General features: G+C 49.8%; 1 protein-coding gene across 3 annotated transcripts in view; it reads left to right on the top strand.

Annotated features, from left to right (window-relative positions):
* LOC128891553 (titin-like) overlaps positions 1 to 26618 on the top strand; it is a 50524-nt gene that overhangs the window by 12635 nt on the left and 11271 nt on the right. For 2 of the 3 annotated variants that reach the window (XM_054151116.1, XM_054151118.1), the window contains exons 2-4: positions 15294 to 15397; positions 25217 to 25264; positions 25738 to 26214. In XM_054151116.1, the coding sequence (XP_054007091.1) occupies positions 15316 to 15397; positions 25217 to 25264; positions 25738 to 26214 (607 nt within the window). In that variant the 5' untranslated portion in view covers positions 15294 to 15315. Of the gene's footprint in view, positions 1 to 9057; positions 9124 to 15293; positions 15398 to 25216; positions 25265 to 25737; positions 26215 to 26618 lie in introns of all 3 variants that reach the window. The other variant, XM_054151117.1, reaches the window with a different exon arrangement.

Genomic DNA, 26618 nt, shown 5'->3' on the forward strand with positions numbered 1-26618 from the left:
ACGTATCGTAAAGCATCTTAACACGTTGATCGACATCCCATATTACGCCAACCCATATATACGGGTAACAGTGCCTTTCACCGAAGAACTAAAAAGATTAATTCAGAAGCATCAAAGGGAATGAATTTAAATGAAATTCAGGAATATCGATAAAGTTACCAAAATAAATACGACGATAAATCCCCTTCGAAGATGTGCCATTTTTTTAAAACTAAATTCCGCAGTTACCAGGTTAAACGATATTAAACGAGTCTCATCCACGCCACCCTCGGATCTTTTCTAAGCTGTCGGAGTTATAGGATGGAAGACCTCTCCCCTTGGAGAACGAGACCCGCGAAATCGCCGGACGAAGGATGTTATTACTGCCCCTGCCCCCCACCAGTGGTCGCTTAAATATCGGCTCTTCGCTCGGTATCTCGAATCGACTAGCAGCCTGGGGGACCGTAAAACTTAATTACTATTGCCGCGGAACTGGCGTACGAGGCAACTAAGTAGGAACGATACCATTTATAACGTATCGATTACCACGGTCGATTGTCTAACGACGCGCCGTTTCGTGAGTGTCCTTACGTGCGATTATCATCCTTTCAAGGCTGACGTGTCGAAGAGCGTCGACAGGTTTTGTCGTCGCATGAACCTGTCCCGACGGTGGGTCCCAATGGGCGGCAGAAGTCGATGGAGATCGTATCTAGTTCTTACACGGGGTAAGACAACTCCACTGGCCCTAAGCTGGGTGGCTGGTTCGTGGTTCGCAAGCTCGCATCCGGTTCACCGTCGCCACATTATTTCCCGTGCGCCTTGTCCTCGGGGCAAGAAGTCGATCTTTACCGGTTCGCCAGCGCTGGCTCTCTTCGACGGGTAACCTTTCTGCCGTGCTGTTCCTACCGGGGGCGACGAGAGGGGGACAGGGACGCGAGGGTGGCCCTGCACCTGGGCCACGGGGACAACAGTGTCCCGCTGTGTGGCTCGTGCACGAGCCGACCTTTCTTCTGCTTCTCTTTATAGTCCACTAACACCTCCGGTTGCCTCGTTCAACTACACCGACCGGCATTATTCTGATCGTGACGGCTATCTCCGAAGGTATGCCGTTTCAGCAGCGTTTTCTCCCTAACAATAAGATGTCGATGACGCCCCACTCCCCCTTGACAGACTTCTTTTCGCCGGATCTCACGAGCCAGCTCTCAAAATTATGTTTTCATGGATAACTTAATAACATCATAAAAGAGCACATATTTATATCAAACTATTTCAATGTTTCATATGTCCGCTCCAGGTCTGTGAGATATGACTCCCATATGGGAGTCATATACATATCCTGAATATCCTATAAAGTACATATTAAAATCCCAGAAAATTTCCAAAAAAGATAACGATCAAATACAAACCTGCACAGGCTTGCCAGAGCGATAGGGGAGCGTTTCGGCGCAGCCACACGCGAAAATATTTACTTCTTATGAAATTCAAGTAGGAATATCCGTCGGATCGTTCCACCAACCGGATGTACGAATATTGATCATCAAGCTCTCCGCCATTCTATTTATAGAGGGTCACCCGAACAACGGTGTCCCGTTGGTCAGTTCGCACATGACCTCGTGGATCTTCACGTTTTCTTTGCGTGTCGCACCGGCAACGCTAACAACTCGCGCCACCGAGGTGAAAATTATCCGAACCCAGCCGGATGTACGGATATTAATCATGCGACAGGACCGTCGCGCTTTTTACGAGGGGAGACGCGTCACCTGGACCAGGAGGATAATGGACTCCCTCGTTATAGATACGCTCGGATCCGTCTTTATTTTTGCTCGCCTTTTGTGGCGCGACGACCGTCAAACGCAGACCTGAAAATTAGTCAAAACGTCAGCCGAGCTGGATAAGACTTCATTCCGAGTTCGTCGCTCGGATCTTCAATCAAATTGTATTATCGTGGCGGAAGAAACTCTTTCGTCGTTCGGATGAGTCATTGTCGGTGACAAATTACCACGTTGATCGCATGAAAGCCTGCCTATAAGCGCAGAAATCATTTCACTTTTCGAATATATACTCCATATCCGCGGTGGATAATGGCGCGCGGTTTCAGGTGACGGTAAAACTGGCCGAGTCACGTTCGATTCCGCGAAATCTCATGTACATTCGTCGTAGCTACTTCCCAGGAGCGCAAGCTCTTCCAGCGATCGTCCTCCACTTCCTTGTACCGGTTTCCTAGTCGGGATGTCGCGTCGATCTGAAAACCTTGTACAAGAAGGTTGGCCATCGTGACTCGCTAAGGGATCGGGCACGTTACTTCGGTAAAGCTCGACACAGGTGCGCATGCCTCTTCCAGGGAGGACAGGATCGCCGTTTCTTTAACTCCCGTCCCGTCCTCTCGGTATCCAGTCATTAAGGTTCCTTCACCCCGACCATACGAGGAATCGCAAGACGAAGGTGACGGGTTGTCCGAACCCGCGACTGGATCGGCTCTACGCGTCATTTCCTGATTCGTCGCACGCCCGATGTGTGATATTGTTACAGAATGCAGCAGGCACCGTTAACGTCGCGAGAAAACCTGAACAGGAAATTCGAACTGGTAGCGACCGTGCGTCAGCTGATTCTGTTTTGTTCGTTCGACGTCTCTGTCGCGCGATTATGTCAAGGCGTGTCTGCTACTATTTCAGACGACGTACAGAGTAAGTCGAACACAGATGTAGCTGCATAGATTAATCGAGGTGTATTTCTCAAATATTAGGATACGTTAGCTGAGATCAAAGAACACCTTGAGAATTTTAATCATGCTCCTATGCCTGTCCTAATTCAGCCGACCCAAATTAATAGAATCATAGTATCAATCGAGGACACGAAAAAATCCTCCAGACCATTTCGAGAACTTCGTTCCTGCAAATCTCCATACGATGGAGTGTCTTCGGTGGAGCTTTCTCACGGTGAAGACAAGTTCGCCTTGAAGCTCGCCAGGATACCAGACGTCCTGTTTACACTCAACATTGTCTCGCTAAGTGGCAGGGTACCTTGAACTTGAGGGTTCGAAGATAGTCAGCCGGCTACAAAACGCCGCACCCAAAGCAAACTCGGTGTTCCAGGCTTTCCGTGTAAACGCAGTGTAAACAGTGCAACTTCGAGGGTTTCCCGATGCGCAAACACGCCGAAGAACGAAGTGAAGTCTGCTGCCTGGTGTCTCGGAGGGCTTCGACTTCTTCGCTACGAAAGGCACGCTTCCATTATCATTCTAATTATCCCTCTGTTTGTACACGCGGTACCGACGTCGTCGTATTTGCATCAAATCCTCCGCTGCTGGATACACTCGCGTATCGTGCGCAGTTCTGATTAGAGAGTACCCCGAGCATGCAAGCGCACGCTTCGAGCACCGATCTCGATGGGAACGGTACTTCGAAACGGAGTATCGTGGATCTCTAATGTCAGTTCCAGGCTCTGCAATTTCACGAAAAAGAGCGCCGCGGACCCTCGTGTTTTGCGCTGCCAACGAGGATCCTCTATCAATGTTTCTATCGAACAAGCCTGGACGGTAATCGTAGCGATTGCCGTGGAAAACTTTTATTGCCTCGTACGCTGCCCGACGTGATTAGATCAACGACTTCATCGGCGAGACGGTTGCTACGCTCGGCGACTTCGTCCCTCTCGGAGGTCTTATGTAGATCGGATGAAGGAAGTAGTCTGTGCTAAACTTTTATCCAGGAGTGTTAAATGCAAGGAGCTGTACAGCTTATATTATTGTTGCTGGTCAACGTTCTTCAAAACCACCGAGTTGAATTTGATCCTTTTTATATTATACCTCTTCTCTTCTCTCGCTTAGATTATCCTTTTTGCGAGCAACGCCACCGATTTTGATCGAAGGCCTATTTTACATCTTTCCGATGTCAGTCGCCGTAGACGCAATCGTCTCGGTGGTCGATCCTCAGCTTATTGTTGAATCGAAGATTCAAGAACGCATCAGCAGATATTCGCAATTTCTTGCTTGGTACGCGCCTTCCACCCTTTTCTTCCCTCCGTGATTTCACGGTTGAGGCTCGCAGAGGCGTTAAGAGACCCTCGAGACCCTGCTGTAATTCGCTTCGCGCTGAACGACCAATCGACATTCCGGAATCTGAGCATGCTACGCATTCCCGACGTGTAACTCCCGAGAACTCGTTGCGGGTTTGTCATCCTCTTCGACGGACGACTTCGACGTTAATCTTCGTCCGCGTCGCGCCCTCGAAGGACATCGATTCCAAGATCAAATCCGCCGTGAATGCAATTGAGGCCGCAACGAATTCGACTTAACGCAAACCCAACCCACACAAACGATTCTCGACGCGAAGAAAATAAACTGCTTTGATGTTTTCACGTCACTCAATAATAGAACAAGACATTAGTAATCGCTCCTTAAACATCGCTAACAGCCCGATGTACTCTCCGATATCTTTACAGCTCGATAGAACCCAAGCGTTTCGATCACGACGTTGCACCAATAACGTTTAAAAACTATTTTTCTCGATACGTTAAGTGCGATGCTTAAGCCCTGCATCTCATAAAATATTACTCGTCGTAATCGTCTCCGCGATCCACGAAGCGCAAATGCGACAAGTCGAGAGCCTCCTCGGCACCGAGAAGAACTCATTGCAAGAGTAATTCTGCATTCCCCTTTGGCGGGGATGTCAGTCCACATCGCATCGTCTCTTTCAAACGTCGCAACAGTGCTCTAAAGACGGTCCATTAGACCGCGGCGAGAGGAGCAGCGGCATCTTCCAGACGCTTAAAGGACCAGGAACGCGGATACCGCTAGTTTGCATAATAATTAATCACCTGGTGCTCCTCGTAACGGACAATTTCCGGCGCTCGCTGGATCGTAACTGACCGCTTCTGCCAATAATAACACGAGGAAGAGCGCACCCGATAACGGAAGCGCCCAATGCTCGCGAGGAGCACGGGGATGAACATCAGAAGACAGGTGATCGAAGAACGATGAGACGGTAGTTTCTTTTACGGTTTCCAGAAGCAATCAGCTCCCCGATAATAAAAAAACTAACTTCTCCCAGCTTTGAATAATTTTGCAAAAATCGACGGCTTACGAGGTACGGGATCTCATGAGATATTCACGCGGCCTTCCAATGCCGAAAGGTTTCCCATCTCTGGGCTGAAGGTGGTTGCCTGGGGAAGTCGAGAAACCCGCGGCGGAAACGTAAAACGTTACATAACTTGGCAAGATTACTCCAGCAACGACGTTACGCTCGCTTTACGTCCGATGAACGCGAAGAAGCGCTTAAGTAGCGTTATAAATCCGAACCGCGATGGCCAGGGGGAGATAATGACATCGGGAAAGAGGGGAAACGAGCGTCGATTCCACGCGCGCACGAGATTCCTGAGAAATTTCGCGCTCGCTTTTCGCAGAGCGATAAGCTTCCGTCGTCGAGTCGTAAACCAGCGAGAGAAGGTTCTTTTCCCTTTCGAAGACGCGCCGAGAGGAAAAAACTTAGCGATTCTTAGCCGTGGGATAGTGGTCCAGGTACAGTAATGCTTGGACGGGCCTGAAACAGCCCTAGGAAAGGACAACTATTCAAAGTAGCAATTTTTCGTACTGTGAGAAAAGAAACAATTGGTATCACCATGTTAGATTCCGAGCGAAAGGAATTAACCGACAACGCTGTTTTTTTTTTTAAAGAAACTCTTTAAACGAAACATCAGGACGTTTCCTGTCGATTAATTGCCTTCGAGATCAGGCTCTTAGAACAGGACTCGTTATGCCACGCGGTCCAGGTCTCCCTCAACAAAAAATTTTAATCGAGAACCGTGAGGCAGCAGACGACGAAGGGAGGCGGAAGATCCGCGAAGGGGTCCAGCCCTTAAATCACTAGAGCCCCCTTTCCAGGAAACCTATATTCAGCGTACGGTCCCAGGGGACCATTATCGCGAAACACGTCCTGAATTATGCACAGCCCCGCTCGAGATCCGCTCCGAGATGCGGCTCGTTCAGGGGAGGCCGCGTTCTCGGTAATTGATGGGCTTTAATGGACTGAAGATTACAAAGTGGCGAGTTTTAATTACCGCGATCGTCCGTACGGCTTCCTGTTATTACGCGATCCGATAGGCGGACGAGCGCGATCGAAACGCCTCGACGTTTCGGATTACCGATCATAGGACACGGAGGACGATCCACGCCCGTGACACGCGGTTACACCTGTCGCAATCATCCCACCCCGTATCGCGCGTCCTGCGGCCCTTCGCGAACCAAGGCGCGGCCTGCCATTTTAATTTCGTGCAAATTGCCTCGACGATGCTTCCCGACCGTTTACGTATCTCTCCTATCGCGGCGCGACTCGAAAAATCATCGTAATTGGATTACCCTACGCGAAGAAGAACCGGTAGTGAGCATCGCGCGCGCTCGATGGGAAAGAGGGAAAGAGAGAGAGAGGGGGGGGGTGGGGCGTAGACCGTGCAAAAGGAAACCAGTTTCCGCGAGGTTCTCTACTTTGTAGCGAAATTAATTTTACAATTACCGCGTCTCGAATCGCAGTCATCCGGGAAACGAGCCAGGGGCTGGAAATTATAGGGATAGGCGCGATCGAGCAACGGCTCCAAGGAAGAGATCGCCGCGATCTGCGATGAAACGTTCGCGCTGAACGGAACCGGAGCGCGGCGTGCTAGATGCGCGCGCTGAGCCTCGAGCAGCGCGTTGCCCGCGGTGCGTGGACGGAAGAACGCGGAGAAGAGACACTACGCGCCAGACACAAAACAGCCACTTACGCATTATCCGCGGAGCGGAGTCGCCGCATTCCGTACGGATCGCGTTCGTGTTTGACGCGTTGACTGCCGTGTCGGTTTTAAATATAGGGTAATCGTTCTTGACGACAGGGAACTTGTTTTAAATCTTGCAACCTTTAAGTTTATTTGCTAGCAAACGTAGACATTTTGCGAGGGTGTATGTATGTTAAGGCCAGGGAAAACCCAACAACGGTATGTTAAATGAGATCTTGGACATCCGTGTCCTCGAATACTTCACCATCTAAATTACAAACAGGTACCTACGTATAGACAGATTTTATTTAAACGATTACCATCTTACTTCGAGAGATAATCGTTACTTTTAACGTTTGCAAATTTCCACGGTAGAATGCCCCCTTAGAGAAAATTCAAGAACCATTTTCCTCGAAACACCACTTACGTATGCATGCCATAAAGCGCCACGACGAGCGGCGCGAACCGAACCGAAACGCATCAGCGTTGCGCATGCAAGCTGCCGCGGTACTGCCACGGTGCGTGGCTGGAGGAACGCGGCGGATAGACACGACGCGCCAGACACAAAACAGCCACTTACGGATTATCCGTGGAACGGAGTCGTTGCATTCCCCGGGTCCCTGTTCGTGTTTACACGAGCTAGGCAGCCACTTCTCGCCGGAAACTCGGCAGCGCCGTGAGTTTGCTCTGGTCGTGCTCGTGACGAGAGGAGAGGCTTCTCTCGCATGGGAACGCAAAAGACGCTCGGTGGAAAAGGCTCTCGTCAAACAAAAATGGGACCCCCCTTCGCTTTTATTGCGGGTTCTAAGTTCCCTTCTTCTCTCGATCGCCTTCTTCGGCCTACCGTGAGCCATGCACGGCCGAATGGCACCTGTGACGAAAAAATACGGAAGAAGGTAGCTTTCGTCAAAGCGACACTCGATAACGGAACGGTTAGGCAACAGTTGGCTAAGTTGGCCAGCCAAAGGCGCTAATAGCTCGTGAAAACGGTAGAGAGCAAAAGGCTGCTTTCATCGATGCGAGCGACGCCGTTGAAATTAGATAAGAAGCTACTTCCGCCATAAAAAGCAACTGTGAGCGCTAGAAGGAAGCTAACGAGAGGGAGAATATCGCCAGGCGAAACGGAAATTGTTTCGTCGACGTTCGCGCGAAGTTTTCCACGCTCGCGGAGATGGGAAACGGGGCGGAAACCCTGTGGAAAAGGAAGAGGAAACCGGTCAAAGAAGGAAAACGGCGCTGGGGTGGAAGATGGTATTACACACTTATTACTTCTGCAGATGTGCGAGCGAGATATACGATGGCAGGATTGCGAAGAATGCGCGTAACTCACGGTCGAGTTGTGCCCGTGGTAATAACAGCGAGTTAATTGCACGGTGGCGAAAGCTGCGCTGGATGACGCGGAAATCCCGCTACCCTTGCGAAAAAGTGCGTTGCGCTTTCTCTGGAATGCGAATTAGAGATTGGAGCCCTGTAAAATTCGAAAACGAAAGAATACCAACAGCGAAACACGAGCGATTTCCCTCTCGGCCAACGAAAGGAAACGTGATGTAAACAGCTTGCGCGGTAAACCGTCTACGGGTTCGAACAGCTCGCGCCACTAGCGAATCGCTCTTTAATAATCGTAATGATGAACGCGTCAGGCCATAATGGCAGTAAAATTACGTGCATTTTTCACTCGCGCACCCGTGCGGAAAAGTGTGTTCGGATGCCTAAACGCGAGCGAATGTTAAAATGCCGACGTAGAGGGAGAAAGAGACGAACATCTCTCGAGAGCTCGGGGCGCTCTGGTCCGATGCGATCCTTCAAGAAGATATTATAATACCAGGGGAATCGCCGCATCTCGCCGTAATGCTCGTTATTACGCGCTGCTGAGCGATCGAGCGATCGATCGACACAGAGGGGACGTTTCAATCGCGACGCACAACCCGCGGGATGGGCAGGATAAATGTGGGGGGTATTCTGAATACCTTGATGGACTCCTCTGGTCTCTGGGCTCTCGCGGCACGGTCGAACGGGCCCTGTCTTCGAAAAATCGCTTGATAGTAGTCATTACGGGAGGAAAAAGGATCAGCCCGACCGCAAATTGGACCTTAACCCTCGATTCTTGCATACTTTGCGGAATGTGTCATTTCGCGGGGATGTCGCGTTCTTAGCGAGAGGCCAACGGTCACTTTTCTCATTGCCAGTGCTTTCTGTCACGCATAACCGTGTCGATGAGCCCTTTTCTAACGGCGCAGACAAGACTGCTCTACTCAAGGAATTTTTCAATGAATGCGCACATTAATCTATCAATTTATCATTCCCAGTCTCTAACTGAATTTTTCCTTTTTGTTTCAGGTAAGTCACTCAACTTTAACACGGACGAATCCACAGCTGATTCCCAAAGAAACTTCTCACCGACAGGTATTTTTCCAATTACTCGTTCCTAACAAAGAATCATTAGATTATCTCACATTAATTGCTTCAACGTGTATTTAAGGTGGGAGTAAAGTACGAGAGTACCCTCCTTTGATCTCTCGCAACTTCTCTTTCTACTACTTCTTCTATCGCCGGATCGGCTCGCGATAAAAGTGTGCAACTACGCGGGGCAACATAATTACCGCAGAACCGTCGAGATTGAGCAATTTATCGAATTTTCCAGCGAACGAGGAAACCTTAACCGAGGCGATAACGCGTTTTTTCTCATCGGAGTCGAGCACGATAGGATCGCATTAGCCGAGGACGGAGTCGAACGCGTGAAATTCATACCGCGAACGTCTTCGTAAATTCCGCAAAACCGAGAGGGTTTCAGCGAGCGTGGGGAAACGAAGGGGGGAAAAGGGAACAGAGAACCGGTCGATCGAGCGTCGGGGCGAATTCCACGGAATCATCGAGTGAAACGCGAATTGCCGGTGCGAACGAACCGAATATGGCGGAGGGTAGCAGAGCGTCGTGGATTCAGGTGAAGACGAGGAGTCGGGAGGTTCATCCTCGACCCCACGTAATTCTAGCTCAGGTAGATCTATAAATAGAGACCCGTGCACATGATGCCGACCTGTTGCTCGAGCACCCTCGTGTGAACGTCAAGGCCCTAAGTAATCGAACCCCGTTGTTCCTGAGAGTATCCTCTCTGCCGTGCCGCCTCACGTTCCATCGTTTCATCGTGCCCAAAAGCACTCGCCGCTTCGAGAGGTCATTAGGCGTAATGAATACCCGATAGCCCCTTAACCCGCAACATAATCGCCTCGCGGAGTTCTAAACACGGTCGAGAGCTCGGTCTGCTCGCTCGCTCGATAGCCTTTCCGCGGCTTTGGCCCGTGCTAATGATTTCTCTGGTAATACCAGCCGCCTCCATCCGCGCTCGTTCGACGTTTTAGAGAAATAACGCGGCGACTGCGTTCCTTCGTTTTGCAATTTATGCTGTTTGATACCGAACACCTTGACTGATGTTACATTTCATAATAACAGTAATGAGCGGGAATCGGTGAATAGCTGGGAATTATCAGGCTTGTGTGTTAGCACCGAAGAGCTCGGTGGATCCGACTGATAGACGCGGCACTTATTTTCCGAAAGAATTTATCATCGCTGTTTGGGGTTGTAGAATATTTCGCTAAATAAAACGCGCAAGTTTTAAGTCTTCTACTGAGGTAATATATTTAAGAAACAAAAAAAACGAAATTTGAATACGTGCGATTTACAAAAAGGTGCGAAAGACCCGGTCTACTCGGTCTTCCTCGACATTCGTATTTCGCTGTTTAGGCTGAGTCGCCTTTTCCGAGACGGGACGAGTTCCCAATCGAAGCGACCGCTTGTTGGCCGTGTAACCAATCTCGAATCGCTCGTCTACGCGAAACGTAGGACCAAACACAGTTCCCCGGTGAACAACGACTCCTTTCGTGCTGAGATTGCTCGGTGATGATCGCGTAACGAGCCGCTCGCCGTCAACCTGTCGGATGGCCGCAGGGACCAGTCTGGAACTGTTCAGTACTTGGCACGCGGAAGTCCTTCAAGGGTGAAACGAGACGAGGCCTCTCGAAAAGGATGAGTGGAAGAACGAAGCCCGGCGATAATTCTCATAAATAATCACGCGGATGGTTCCCAGGACGAAGGTCTCGGTCGGGCAGGGTGATTATGTTCTTGCAGTTGAAGCGTCGTTGTAGGGGATAGCTTTTAGTGCAGGTGACTGATGCAAGAACCGTTCGAAAATGAAGATATTGATTAAGGTAAAGAACTTCAGTGTTGACCTAAGGTAGATCTGGTTTCAACTCTCGTAGATTCCATAGCATTGCTAGCTTTTATGATTCTGTGTTCTCGCTTCATTATTGCGAAACCTTCTCATTCGGAAAGTAGTCTGTATCATTTTTTTCAAGGATATTTAGCAAAAAATGTTGACTTTATATTGACAAAATCGAATTCGCTTGAAAGCAGGGTAGGCCTATGCCGCGCGGCAAACTCTTTGGAACGCGCTAGGAGGTGGAAAGAACGAAGGGAACGGGTGGGAGGAGAACGGAGCCTGACTCTGATTCTCATAAATAATAACGCGGATAGTTCCCAGGCTGAGGAAGGTTAAAGGTATCAACCGACTGGGCCCCGACTAATGGTAGCAGGGTCGCGGGACTTTACGGCTTGCATTGTAATTTGCATAACGTCATTTACAGGCTTCACCTCTGCAACGAGTGTCCACCTCCGCGCCGATCTCGTGATCTTTGAACCCGTTTGCGCCCATAAACTGAAACGTGCAGATCACGACGCTCTTGCCCTTGAAGAGAGTCTCGCATCGCGTACACAGACACGTCTCGTGACTTCTTGAAACTTTCCTCCCGCGTCGAACACGAAAAAGCTTTTACGTTCAAAGGACGAGAGAGTCCACTCGAAAATTAACTCCGTTTCATAACGAGGACACCGTTGAGCCGTTAACCTAGACATAGGTAAGAAGGAGATTTTTAGATCCTAATCGCTGGATCCTAGAGCTTTGATAAATTGAGGAAGCAGACTCGTAAAGGTAGAATTGGGGATTCTTGAAGAAACTGTAGGAAGAGATTACAAGGAAAAGTGGAGTTTCATGTATGGCGGGTGAAAGATAGGTAAATGCGAAGAGGAAAGGGATGGAAAGTACGTGGAGTAAAGCAGATAAGGTTTCAGGGAGGTTCTAATCTACTTTAGGTAGACTATCGACTTTCACTTAAGTGCACTTTAGGGAAAACTAGCTATGTCGCGTCAGAGATGGCCTCGTGGAAAGGGTTGAACCTTCGAAATACCACTCGTATCTGTTACCAATCATTCAGTCCAGAATATAGCAATCTTCTCGTGATGCATCAGTCCAAGATGCTCAGAGGTCTCGGCATTAGAGCGTTGGCTGGATTAGAGACACCACCAAAGCTGGGCATCCAGTTACCGCAGGATTCGAGATAGGTCCCAAGCCAGCCTGTCAATTATCGAGCTCCCGGTCGTCGAAACTCAAAGATGAAGCATCGCGACGACTGGGACATCCAGCCTTTTAGGAGAGGCGGACAGGCCCCGTTAGTCATCGAGTCGATACCTCTGCTCCCTCGGTGCATCACCATATCGGAAGTAACCGATCTTTCGCGTCCGTGTCACCGTCCTCGATCCGAGCTGTTTAAACGCGCTTTATATGAAATAGCCGACCGTTACACGCGGAGTCGCGATAAGAGGTCGACGGGAACGGTGACCGTTCCAGCGTTACGCGAGAATCGAAGGATTCCTCGATTAGCATGAGACCGCGGGACGGAAGGCGATAAAACGGAACGCTCTCACGGACGATCCGGTCCGGGTTGAATTATTGGATGTGTTCCAATTAGTAGATACGAACGTTCGGCGGACGTTTTATCGCGCAACATTTCCCGACCGGGGACCAGTTCCGAGGACGCCACGCCGTGTTCGTTCGTGCACGCACGCAAGTCAAGCTGTCGGTCGAATCGCCGATTTGCATAACACGCAATGCGAAATCGAATTAGCTGCACGCGTAAACGGGACCTCCTCAGCCGCGGTCGTATTGGCTCGTTTGTCGTTAATGCAGATTTCAGCCCCGATCGCGAGATCCCGATCTCACGGCCCGCAACATCGGGAATCGTCGAGGCTAGGCGAGGACGCGTAGAGGGGGACATAGGGAACGGGGGCGCGTCTTTGGCTAATCGCGGAACATCGTCGAGTATCAACGACGAACCAGGACACCAGATCCGCGGCTGGAAACACTTCGCCCACGGTCTCCTTGACCGGAGGGGATACGAGGAGTTTGTTCCCAGGTGAAGGTAATCATATTCCGCGTTCCACGGTAATGGTGAACGAACGCAGCCTCCGGGCTCTAACGGAACCTCTGGCACCAGCACCCCATTTCACCGGACCTGTGGGTGCACCTACCTGCACCTTATACCCGAGTCGAACTCCTACGTGGCCGCAATTATCGCGCGAACAGCTGTTATCCGGGACAGGAGAGGCTCGCCGATCGTTATCGGCCTGTTGTTTCTAACTGCGGTTTCTAACTGTCCCGTCCTCCGAGCTGCTAATAAATATCGCCGACATGGACTCGCCTTGCCCCACGACTCACGGATTAGTCCCTTGAACGATGCGTTTCGTGACCTTGGGGTTGTCCATTCGTGTTCACGATCCACCATAGAGGGTGGAACGAAGCTATAAGAATTTGTAATCGAGTCTAATAATACCAAAAAACGCACGTTTCCAAAGTTAGATTGTTTTATGTAATGCGATTCCTGTTCGCACGTTTTGCAACGAGATAGCGCAGAATGCAAAGGGTTAGTGTCTAAAACTTATGCACCTCTCACGCGTCATTAGGTCTTCAGCAGTCGCGAGTGATCCGTATCGCTTCGTGAAATCAGTCTTTAGGTTGCGCCACGGTCGTATAGAGAGCGCAAGTGAAATTAGTCGCGGTTCGACGAGTGCCAGTCCACAACCGTGTCCTGCAAGAAGGAAAGTAACGCGACTCGCGACGAATCAGGGTGGATCGACACGAATGCCGATCTGAAGGAAAGGGAAAGACAGAGGAAAAAGGGGACCGGGAGAAGCGTGGCCGACGAACACCGCTTCTATCCGCTAAAACGACGCGCGCGCTTGCATTTTCATTCACGGCGCGTCGCCGCGTGGGTGTGTCGTTTCCAACTTGTCAACGTAACGGCGCCCGTGGCTGTGTTCGACGCGCATGCACGCACGCTCGCCAGGGAATGCGATAATAGGACAATGGGACGTGAATTTCATTGAATTTCGAAGGAAATAGGCGCGGGCAGAAAGTGCCGGCCCTTTTAATTACACAATATGATTGGAACGTTCCGTCGCAGGGCATTGAGCACCTGCGTGGTAGCTGGAAGAGGCACAGCAGTTGCCAGGGAATGCAAAGTTACGCGTTAGTATCTTTCTAGGTCATAACTTCTTCGTCGGAGTACCAGGTACTCTTCACGAGCACTCGGCTACCCCGTAGAGGTGCGCGCACTTGTCAATGCGAGTTCATATCCATTCACCGAATACCTCGGTTCAATGGGCCGTAACTTGAATACGCAATGACACGTAGATTTCGCCGGTTCGAGAGTTCGCTTCTAGCCAAGCAACCGGGATGGTTGATCGTTGTTTCTCGACGAGTCGACGATGGAAGGAGTTCGTCCAACAAGCGCGAGATTCGTCGGGTATTTTACAGCGGCGTTAACGAGCGGGCGTACGCGAGCTTAGGTGTCACGAGTCGCGAGTACCTTCCACTTGATCACAATGCGAACGATGGAGGAAGCATGGCAGACGACGGGGAAAAGATGAAGTAGACGGGTGGAAGAGAAACTACCCACGCTCTTTTATCTCGGTGGGCCTTTGTATTAAGCCGCTGTTGCAACTGGTATGCGCCGGCATCACCAAAGTCCGCCTTCCCTTCCTGTCGATTCATCTTTTTGTTTTTCGTTCCTCCCCCCACCCACCGAACCTCTCCTTTATTCCGATAGATCTATGAGCTTCGTTTCCAACATACGTAATTCGTTCTCCACGCGACCCTTGTCCACTTTGGCGGTTCCGTCCGCCTCCGCAGCTCGAACCCCGAATGGTCATCGAACCGCTTACCTCTGCGGTCCGCGATAGATTTAATGGCACTCGTAACGACACGCTTCGTAAATTAGCGACTTTCAGTCACGCCTCGCCCGGTACCGAAATACGCGTGTTCGTTCGCACGATGTCCCGATCTGCATATCGCGTGAATCAACCGGTCAAAGTGCGCAGGCATGCGATTGGCTCGCGTCCAAATCGTAGTTACCTCACGTTCAGCTGTCCGGAGCGACAGTTACACCAAAACGCCACGTGACGGGATAAATGCGACCTTAACGTTCAGCGGATGTGTGTCGTTACACTTCACGGGTCGATAAAAATAGAAACGGAGAAAAAGTACGAGGTCTTCTTTTGGATTGTTTCGAGATCACGTGCGTGGATATATTTAAGGGGGTGCTGTCGAGAAGAACTCGAAGAAACCTTTCGAGTCTAATGAAACGATTCGCGATACCGTTGACTCACGCTGAATTGTAACACATTCGCGGATTCGAGGAGGTACAGTTAAGTGAATCAGACTAACGGCACATTTTTCGTGGTTTCAGGAAACGGAAGAAGAGTGCCGACATGTCGGCCTTGAGCGCCGGGACTTGTCGACCCGGGATTATACTCTGTCTGACCGTTCTACTGGCATCGCAATCTAATTCTGGTGAGTTCTACGGCAAATCCGCCGATAAGCTAGACTAGGTACGCCTAGACCAGCTCCGTTGGGTCTCTTATCTTCGGCTCGGTTTTGCTTCGACGCCTCTAACACGCCCGACGCGTCGAAACGTAACTCATTTGGCAGCGAACAGGTGTACGTGAGATAGCATGAAAAACCAACCTCGTCGAGGAAGAGCGTTCCTTTCGGCTAGACTGTCCGTTCCCCGGATAGTCGGCTTCGGGAGAAAAAAAAAACAATACCACGACCATCCTAGCATCACTAATGGCTCGACATTGATGAATACATTTCAATTCCTAACTCGGATTAGATACGGACGGGTAACGTGTTGCTCGAGCGGAATCGTTCTGCCTTCGATCGTCTCAAGTTTCTACGAGAGTATCGCAGATAAATTCACGGTTACGTCTTGTTGAGTTGTACGATTTATATTTCTACAGCGTCGGCAGTTACAATTAAGATTTATGAATTATATGCATCATAAACTACTAGATGGTGAACAAAAAAGTCAGTAAATTTGGGTGCCTCAAAGTAAAAGTTCAACTCAACCCTTGTTTGGAACCTATCGCAAACACAGAATTTTGCTAGCATTTGGCAATGATCATAGCAGCCTTCCCGAAACTAACCAAGGTGACTAACGTTGCCAGCCGATATCCGAATGAGCCACGTCCACTCAGGGCGTCGAACCTATCTTTGTCCTTCCCCTGCCACCCGAGGAGAATAGTCTTACCTCATAATGCTCACCTCTCGGCACGTCGGGTCCCAAGGTGCTTTCCCATGGACCTGGCACGCCATATTCGTTCCTCGACGTTCCTCCCAGCTCGGTCCCAAAGCAGTCTTCTCCATCACGAGCCACGCTCTTCGAGGTATCGGTACACGAGCCTCTTCCGTTTACGTCGAGCCGGTTTCGAATTACCCATGGACTCACCCTGCGTCCCTAGCGATCGACGATCGATCGAACGCTGCCGATCCACGGGGGATTCGATCGACAACCGATTAGCCGACGCGTCGCGTTGGAAATTGTTCGAAAAGGATGGAATTACTTTCACCTGCCTGGGTGATTGCGTCACGCCAATCTCCAGGGTCAAGTTCGTGGGAAACGACCAAGCGACAAAACCAAGCGTCAAGGTTCGAAAGTTCGAAAACCGACATTAATTTCTTGCCAACCCAATAATAACGAATAGAGTCTTTTTTTTTTTATCCAAAACGTGTCTCTCCGTAAAAGACGCTCTCGTCGAATGTTCTCCAGTAGTTCGCGCTCCTTTCCACCCCTGCCCCGTTACGTCCCTGTTCATTATCCCTGCCTCAGTCATCCCTTTTCTACGATCCATCAACGCCAGCCTGAAATCGATCCTGTTTCCCGCTGTTGCGCACAGGGCGCGTATGGTTCTCGGAACAGCGTGCTACCTCGAACGCATCGACGTGCAAAAACGTAGCATCGTCAATGAGAGCTCATTGAAGATGCGTCCTTTTTGCCGTGCCCCCCACTCTGGCGGCAATTGGTTGTGGCTAATTCAACGAACAGCAGGTGTGGATAAACGGACGGGAACGGTTCGAATTCTTCTCGACTTCGTCCCTTCGTTTCTTCCTTTTTTCCAGCGGCTAGGCGTTCCTGTCCCTCGCGAGCAAATCCAGCGTCCTTTTTGCCGCGGTTTCCCTTTCGAGCCTCGAAAGATCGACAGCGATCCCATCGATCCCTCCTGACGGCTCGTGGTTTTCTTCGAGGACGATCGGCGCGCTTGAAAGACGTTCGCGTTCGCGGAAAAGATCGATATTCTCGACGTATTGCCGTCAGGCTGTCGAGCACATAGATCAGCGATCCTCAACTTGATCGTTGATGAACGTTATTGGACTTATTGGTCGGTAAGTTCTAATAGTTCCCGAGACTTGCGGATAATATAGTCCACTTGGAAGTAGCAGCTTCCCATTCGTTTCTACATCGTTCGTCAAAGTTCCTCGAGAATAGTGTGACTTCCTTCTGAACGATGCCACGCATTCCAATATATTTTTATTTACGAGTCACACAATGATATTTGTCATTCTCCACTCGGGAGGAGTAGCTTCTGTAGGACTCTGGGTCGAGGCACCCTATCGAGATTCTATTACACTTCCTATTTCTTTAAACAGAAATTAGCATCCGTTGAGAGTCACTGTTCTAGGCGACAAGAAACCGCGAGTTTAACATCTCGAGCACGTTGCGCTCGTACCCGAACGTTTCTTGTCGCCGAACGATTTACCTGAAATTATTACCACCTCGAGAGAAAACGGTCGTTGAAACGGGATCACACGGACGACACACGACTCCCGCGAGCGCGGCAAAACATCGGGGCGAAAGAATCCAGGAACGTCGAATTCGATGAACGGTGGAATCACGTTAATTCATTGACCGCCGTTATAATCGAGCGTTTATCGATCGTCGATCGCTCGACGTCGACAAGACGAATGTACCTGGAAGAAAGCTGACGGAAAATTGATTTCTTCCACTGGATGGGACCGGACTACGAAATCTTGGACGAACAGATACCCTCGTAGTGGGGGAGAGGCGGAGGATGATGAAAAAAAAAATGTGCGTGGCCGACACACAGCTGCACGAATAGCGGTTCCTGTACTTGCCTGCATCCACGTGATGCTGTGAATTCTGGTCAAACCTGTAAGCCCGTGAAGAGACGGGATGTCACTGACCGCGTACCTCACCGTTGCCCACTTACGGTCCATGTCGCCGCACCTGACCCCCCGAGACGTTCCATATTTATGCCTTAATGCCGGCCAAAGTGTCGTTATCTTCGAGTGTCGTTGAGCTGACGAAGGCTGGCAGCCCGGCGTCGATAGCGCGCCACAGCCTCCGATGCTTCCTGAAAATGTCGGATGAGTTAACAGGCCTGGCGGACGAGTGTCTGGTTTTCGTTGGAATTTCCATCGTGTAAAAACCCACGCTTCCCCGTTGCGAACGCCGACGTCGCGTTCGTCGGGCTCTAAGTAAGTGTAAACTGGAATTTCTCAACTTATCCCACGCGTTCCTAGACTGGTCGTATTCAGATTTAGAACCGGGTAGATACGGGATTTTCCTTTCTAATCGCTCCATGTAAACAAGAAACTTGTAGAAGGGTTACTCCAAAGCATATTTATCGCTTGTAGTGTATTACACAGAAGAATAAATTGTAGTCAGAATTGTATAGGTTAGTGTAAGAAGGATTGAAACAATTTCACGGTTTGGACTCTTGGAGTAGGTCCTCTCCGACAACTGGACGAACTCGGTATATGCACGTAAAATAATTTCCATATCGTATCGCGTCACCTAAATTCCAGTTAGCCTCCAACTTCATTTGCATCGCGCACGCTTGCCCGGTAAACAGGACTCGGTTGTCGAATACATTTAGGCAAACACGTCGGGTTTGCTTGGCTTCGTAGAGAATCTCGGCTTTTGTTTGAGGATGCTCGTTCATCGTTATCGCAATCATTAATTACCAGATGGTCTAACGGCGGCTTTGAGTCCTCTATGTACCTAATAGTGTCCAGTTCTCGCGGCACTTGGCACGACGATGCCGAATTCGGACGGTGCTTAAAATTCGAGACGTGTAAAGCAAACGTAGCGGTCGAATCTTGTTAGCGAAGGTACACGCGGCTCGTACTTATGCAAACACTCCCGCATAATTAGTCGGTTTTCCTCGCGCCTGATGGTTCGCCTGTACGCGTTAAGTAACGATTGCCAAAGATACTTATTATCCCAAAATGTGGGGCCATTGATCCGCGATCGCGAGAGACGGTTTGCTTGAAGGGTACAGTGTTGGAAAATGATCACTTTGGCAATTCTTTGGCTGCTAGAGATATAGAGACTTTGAAGCCCTTTTCAAACGTCGCCAAAGATTCCCAGCATTCGTCCATCTGTCGCCCTGTGACGCAGCGCTACAAGGGACGTTTATCTTCAGCCACTCTATTTACGAATGGCGCTGCTTATCACCGCCGTGAGAATGCGTCCCAAGTAGCTTTCACCTGCAAAAGGAGAATAAATGATAAAGCGGTTGATACGACTCAAGGGGGAATTCTAAACCAGAAGGATGCAGAAAGGATTCGTTGTGGTTGGTGCTTCGCGAGAGGACTCGCGTGTTCCTTCTGTTCTTTCCTCCTCGCATCCTTCTCTAAGCTTTCGAGACTACTCGCAGAGGTGGCGAGGTCAGCGGCGGTCATCCGACGAGGGGTATAACGGAACGTGTGGGTGCTACTCCGTCGTGACACGGATTAAATAATCGTGTTAATTCCTCCTGTGCAGGTCTGGCGGGGCCAGAAGGCCCTGGCAAAGTGACCTCAAAGAAAAACGGCTGAAAAAGACGTAAAACACAGGTCTCCCTGAGGATTCACGTTTTCAGGTCGCGGCATAGAATCCCCTCGGAGAGTAGCCTGCGGGTTAATCTAGGAGTACGTTTGCACCAGTCCGCGCTGGAATATTCATTAACTCGAAGACTGGCTATCCTTGTACTCTAAATGGTGATGCGCATCGTGTGCCAAGTGTAAAATGATTTGACAGGCGGTAAACAGCGAGGAATAGTTCTGTCATCGAGAAGAAATGTACATTTCTAATGCAGCGGAGAGATATAGTAAGACTCATCTAGAATGACCCAGAAGCGCGTTGGGTGTTGTATTTCTTGAATCTCGACTGACTTAGCGTCAAGTTGTTTGTTTAAACATTTTTACAAAATTCTATAACATAGAACCATACGTCTTCCGTAATGGTAATAATTAGAAGCAAGATCGATACCAGGGAAGAAAGGAAACGAATACTTATCCATTGTACTGTTCGAATCGTCTATCTGCCAGAAGAACAACGCGTATACCGGACTTCAGCACTCGAGAAAATTGTTTGCGCGGCGAACATTGAAATATTTTCTGAATCCTTCGACAATGGCGCGTGAATGCCGTCGTTCAATCACTCCCGTAGGAAATAACAGTTAATCGTTAGAAGTTGGTCAAGCAACTTGTCCAGCGACTCCATCTTCCTTTTGTCGATCCATCAACGCCAGACGCGCAGCGTAGCCGGGCGGCAATGAACTCGATTGAAAATAGAAATTAATTTATGATTGTCCTCGAAACAGTGCCGGCGTTGCAGGCGAACGCTTGCATATTACGGCAGAACCGGTCGGTCAACATCTTGGACGCAACACGGCTTGATACCGATGGCATTGACATTGACTGTTGGAAGACCGTGAACGTCCCGATCAATTATGAGCACATGACGACATCGTTTATCGGTTTCGCGATCTCTGTCGCCCTGCGAGGCGTTGAAGCGACATTCTGAATCGTAATCGGCGTGCAAAGGTTACGGAACGTGTCGTGCAGCTTCTCACAGATAACGCAGACGTATACTGAAACCCTGAACTATCGACTGGTGAGATACGAACCTCCCGGAGGGATACAAGCTCCTGCAAACTGGTCGGCTTGCACTTTCTGTCAATGGCTCAATTTTCACTAGAATTTTAGATGGGAGCTACTGGGAACTTCGAAGCGATTTTACGGAGGTTATTTCTAATACAGAAATGGACAAAATTATTTCTGAGAGAAAGCAATAACTGGCTGAGCTTGCGACTAGGTATCCTACGAGAGGAATTTTCCAAGGATCTCTTACTTAGATTCTTGATAGATCACCTTGTCCGATGGCCAGTTAAGACGATATTGCCAATAAGTTACAAGGCTCAACAACGCGGACTCGCAAAGCATCGAATCAGTCATCCGACAAACCATCCCCGTCGGTCCAGAGATACCTCACGCAGCCTCCACTCCTCTTCCACGAAGAAAAGAAGAAGCTCCGCGATGATGGCTTAGGACGTTAGTATCCAGACGGCAAAGTGTTCGACCGCGGAGCTATAGCGTTGCAGGACGACCGCAGATCCATCCTCGCAGCCAAACGGTTTCGTCGTAACAAGCCTTTTCATCCGACACGGAGGACGAAATTATTTCGTGGCGTTCTTCATGGCCACCGCGGTGGATTCCACCGCGACGGTTGCGGTGCCGGGTAACCGCGACCTTGGAGGACTAGCAGTGCAGAATTTCGTGCACGCGATACGCGCCGAGGAGCAGGGAGCCAGGTGCTCATCGGAGCGTGTGCGGTTGATGGTAATGAACTTTCGCAAGGCAAGGCCGCCAGGGATGATTTCATAACGCGCGCGCAATGTCGTCGCTCTCGCTCGCTGCTGTCTTCTTTCCACCGGGTTCCTTCCTCTTGAACACTCGAGGATCTAGCGATGGGAATGACGCGGAATGTCATTGGTAGCGGTAAATTGATAGGAGAGTATCGCCTGCGGGAATATAGAAATATAGTCGTTATTGACCGTCTGATTTTGGAGCCGGATTCTTTAGACAATTGATAACTTAGTATTGTCTAAAAATTCGCGGTGAACTTGACATATCCGTTCTCAACTGTCTTCGTACAAAGCATTCAAACAATTTACCACATACTTTCCCACTAAATTGTTTGAGTATCGAAGCCTAATCGTATCAGTTCCATCGCTAAGTGCAGCGTCCGCGCCGGAGCACCTCGAGACAGAGACAGACGCTACTTAATGAAAAGGCAGACGAGGAAAGAGCAAGGTAATCGAAGACCGTTGACTTACATAATGACTGCGAGTCTCCGTGGTGCACGGAGATCTGACCTCGATTACCGTTCATGCAAATGGGGTTTCCAGTCCCGAGGCAAGATCGTGTATATTGTTGAGGACGATAAGGCCCAAGGAGGCCGACCGTTTGTCCCCGATTAATCACCGCCTCTGGAATTCCGCGATCAAAGGACGGAATTCTTCGATAAGCATGGAAATTTCTCGCGGGGAATTCGAGGCGATTGTCGCGGAAACAGAAACACCTTGTTTGCCTTCTCGTCGGCCGCGGGACAATCCCGTTAGCCGTCGATTTATTCCGCTTAATTCATCCGTCGCCTCTAAATCGATTAGGGGCGCATCGAGGACATAGCAGGGAGGCTGGACTACGGTGCACGAAGAACGGACAGAGATAGGAACTGGGACTAGGTATTCAATCAACTTTAACGCGTACTCGTTTACATTTTCTCTTGACCTTTTCCTCCTGGTGAAGCGATAACCAACAACGATAACCACAGGTACTTAGCCCGTTCGGCATAGAGGACCTCGTTAAATACTTCTCGACCGGAGTTGTCGTATTACTCGCTCGCGGCTCGCTCCCATCGCTAACCGGTGCTCGCCTGGAAGGAACAAATAATTTATCGTGGCGCGCGCAAAAAGGCGAAGAAAAAAAAAAAGCAGCCGAGTTTCTTCGCACCTGTTGCTCGAGCCACGTCGATAATCACGCCGGCAGACAATGTAACGGGGGTTCGGCGCAAAAAAAAGCGTAGAGGCGTCAGGGTCGCGTAACTCGCGTAAATTTGCTTACGCCATTAATCGGGCCGGACAACGGTGCGTCCGAGAGTTGTACGAGATTGTAATCACGCGCGACTCGCCGACACCTCGATAAAGCGTCCGGTGCCCTGCGCTGGCAGCGGCGGCCGAACGGGCGCAATAATTTAGCGCGGGCACCGTGCAAGACAAGAATCGTCTCGGCGGAGCGATGTACACACGGTACGTGCTCGGGGCCCGTGTAACGTGGAGGCACGCGGCTTGGGACCCGCTCGTGGGACCCGCGGGACACGATGGGGCCTTCCATTCACGGAGCTCGCTGTGCTTCCCAGTACAATTCAATTCGCTGGAAACCGCCGCCGCCGCCGCCAGCACGCTTCCCGCGCCGCGGAATGCTGATTCTCGAATATGCCTTGTGGCTCTCTCTTGCTGCGACGCACGTACGGAAACCAATGTCCGCAACGCTGGCCGGGTGCACCTTGCGGAAACGCACGCGCCGCGCATTTCAACCTCGCGCCTCCGCAGCCGCGGATCGGCTTCCGATCGACCGCCTAATGGGACCTCCGGATCGACACTCGTCTCCTCCCACGCCTTCCTGCTCACAGGAACTCGACAGTATCGTTCATACGTTATTTCCTGCGATAAGGAAACGGACAAGCTTTTTGCAGAACATGCTTGAGATCAGAATGAAGTTAACCCTGGTGGTGACTCTCGGTTCGACCGAAACAAGTCTTCCTCCAAAATTCGTCACAGGGTCTACCGAAAATCTTTGCAAAGTTTGTAATAAATCTGCCAGCTCGGTGCATTCAATGAAAAGATTATACTGTACATTCGAATCCTGCGTGTCGCGATGCACGTATCCGCGTACGTGTACGTTTTGTGCATTCCAAGGAGTTCCTGGTCGGTTTTCGAAGAAAAAAGTACAAGTAAAAGTTTCCAAAAGAGAACGGTACGTTCGCTCGCGAATTCGTAGACCCTACACCACCTCCGATCCTACGTATCAACGATCGTAGATGCATTTACCTATTTTATATCGTTGTAGCAGTGTAACTAGTCGCGATGACTAGTTGGAGCTATTTTGAGATTTTCGAAGGGATTGGCGAACGATAGGGTCGAGGAAAACGAGCGCCAAGGTACTATCGGCGAACAGAGAGGCTTATTGTGCGAGCAGAAAGAATGGCGAACGATCGCATCCTCGGAGGGTGGCGCGTCGCGTTTTCACGAACAATCGAACTCTCCAGCCCGCGCGCGGCACTTCAATTCCAAAGAAATTGCGAAAACCCCGCGCGTAAGCCAAGAACGGAGTTCAGAATAGGCTCCGATGTGCTGATGCGTGTCTGGACCCGTCTGCTAGCACGTTTTCACGCTAACGTGTCGCCGTAGACCAGTGGTTCTTAACCTTCTCGAGCTCGCGATATGATTGAAAAATTCTTTGTTTTTCTAGACTCGTAACACAATCTAAAAAGAGAAAGAAGGAACGAAATATACGACCTTTAATTGCTATCATTACATCTACTTTAGGCGTCATATTCGTTTACATTATTCAATATCGCCGGATCCAACCAAACACTATCGCAAACCTACTCGGACAGTATTTCCATGGAGAGAGTATATGTATACGTTAGCAGGAATCAATATTGCCGCCCAATACATCGAAAAGTTTCACTTCTCTTTAACGAAGCATAGAAAAGCATTCGCAGTAATTTGTAGCGGTCCGCGCGGCAGCGTCACGGTGGTTAAGAATCACTGTCGTAGGCAAAGGGAACAGGAGAGAAAAATACAGATGGAGAGAGACGGAGAGGTCCAGAGAGAATTCTGTATTCCATGTGCACTCGGCATACAATTCGTTCGACTGGGGCGAGGGTGTTAACGAGAATTCGCCCACGTACGCTCGCGCCATATGACGCTTTGACTCACTCCGTTGTTAGAGCCGGCTCACCCTCCGGCCAAACGCATCCCGTCGGTAATTACTATGATAAACTGCATGCACAGGAGAGACACAACTCGTTTCCCTACGAATTTCATGGGAATTGGAGTTCCTGAGATTGCATCGCCTCGCGAACCGGCCCGAACGTTGGAATTCAATGCTCGCGCAGACGAGAAACTCGAACGGGTATCGATCCGAATCTGCCAATTGCCTGTATTGTCGTTGCTTCAATGGCAGGCAATTTCGAACTGATTTTGTAGCGTGTGGATTGGGTCTGTTCGCGAATGGAGCCCCTCGTGCGGTTTCGTTACCCTCCGCCTCAATTATCGAGTTTGCATCGATCGATATTCGCGAACTGTTTAACTAATTTTTGGCTGGAGGATTTTATTCGCTGGCAGCATTCAATTTAGTGCAAGGGTCGGGCAAGATGATGTTGAAAAGAACAATAGATTGGAAAAGGGTGGAATTTTCTGCGATTAGGATAATATATACGTCATACGAAGAGTAACACCCTTGTTATTTCTGTTACAGCGCCAGTACTCGACCACGATGCCACACAAGTTGCAGAATACGACGGAGGTATGTACAGCGCGGCGAGTTTTATTACTCCTAATCGATGTACGCGCACGCCACCGACGTGACGTTAATTGTATCGCAACCGAACAGACAGCACGTGCCGCCTCGACCATTCTTGCACGGCACCGCTTTCAATCGATCCTTTCGATGAATATTAAAATCGTTCAACACCGTCTGATTATCGCGTCTCATAGTTGCGGGACCGAAACACGTTTCCTGTAGATTGCCAACTCCACGCGATATCGTAAAGCTAACGCGATACATACAATTTGCTTCCCTAAACAACCCCCAAACCATAACTGTTGCATATTCATTCCTGATCGCACAGAATCAGATACGGACGACCAAACATTTACATTTCTGATGCCACGAATTCATCCCTGAAATTATACTCGAACGGTCGATATACCTATCGTTATCGAACTTGGAATTTCTCGAGTCAAAAGGATCTAATTTCAATGTTCGCGTTATCATAGCTTCGGCAGGATGCTACTACAACTACCAGCGTTACGACGAAGGCGATCGAATCGTGACGAACGAGCCATGCCTGAACTGCACGTGCCACAATCGGATGCTGATGTGTTACCTGAGGGTTTGCCCCTTCTCGAAAGCGATAGGCCAGGATTGCACAGTCGAGAAGAGACCAGACCAATGCTGTCCCGTGATCACCTGTCCAGAAGTCCCGGTGCAGTTGCTGACGTCCACGACCACAGCACCAGCGGCCACTTCCGGTTCCACGGCGTTAGGATTCCACGACAATTATGGCTGCAACCTTCACGATCGATTCTACGCGGACGGTGCCCAGCTGCCCACCGATCCACAGAATCCTTGCGAGCTGTGTTACTGCATCAGGAACAGGACCACTTGCGTCATGCAGGAATGCACTCTGCGGGTGGCCGGATGCAGGCCAGTCTACCAACCAGGCGTGTGTTGTCCGGTCAAATACAATTGCGGTGAGTCCCTTCGATCGTGCGCTAAATCATAACTTTGACTCATTCAATGGAGGGGAACTCGAAGGTCTGGGCCGTTGGTTATTGCGCATCAGGCGCGGGTAACGACACTTCTTCGGTCCTTTGCCTCTGGGGAGGATCGTTAACTCCATCTAAAATCTGAATAATACTAGAACAGATCAACGTTAACTTCGTGACCCATTCCAATTTCACAAGAAAATTACTAATGTCCAGAACAATTTGACGGATTTTGATGCGGCTTTCTCACCCTTTTATATTTTCTCGAGGAAGGTTTAGGTGTATAAAACATTAATCTATGATAAAGGGGAGTCTACCAGTACCAATTTTAGCGAAGCAAGTGACGAAACAACGACCGTGTGAGCGTTTCCTTGACTCACGCCGGCTAA

Source organism: Hylaeus anthracinus, unplaced genomic scaffold (assembly GCF_026225885.1).
Source record: "Hylaeus anthracinus isolate JK02 unplaced genomic scaffold, UHH_iyHylAnth1.0_haploid 12002, whole genome shotgun sequence".
Lineage (NCBI taxonomy): Eukaryota > Metazoa > Arthropoda > Insecta > Hymenoptera > Colletidae > Hylaeus > Hylaeus anthracinus.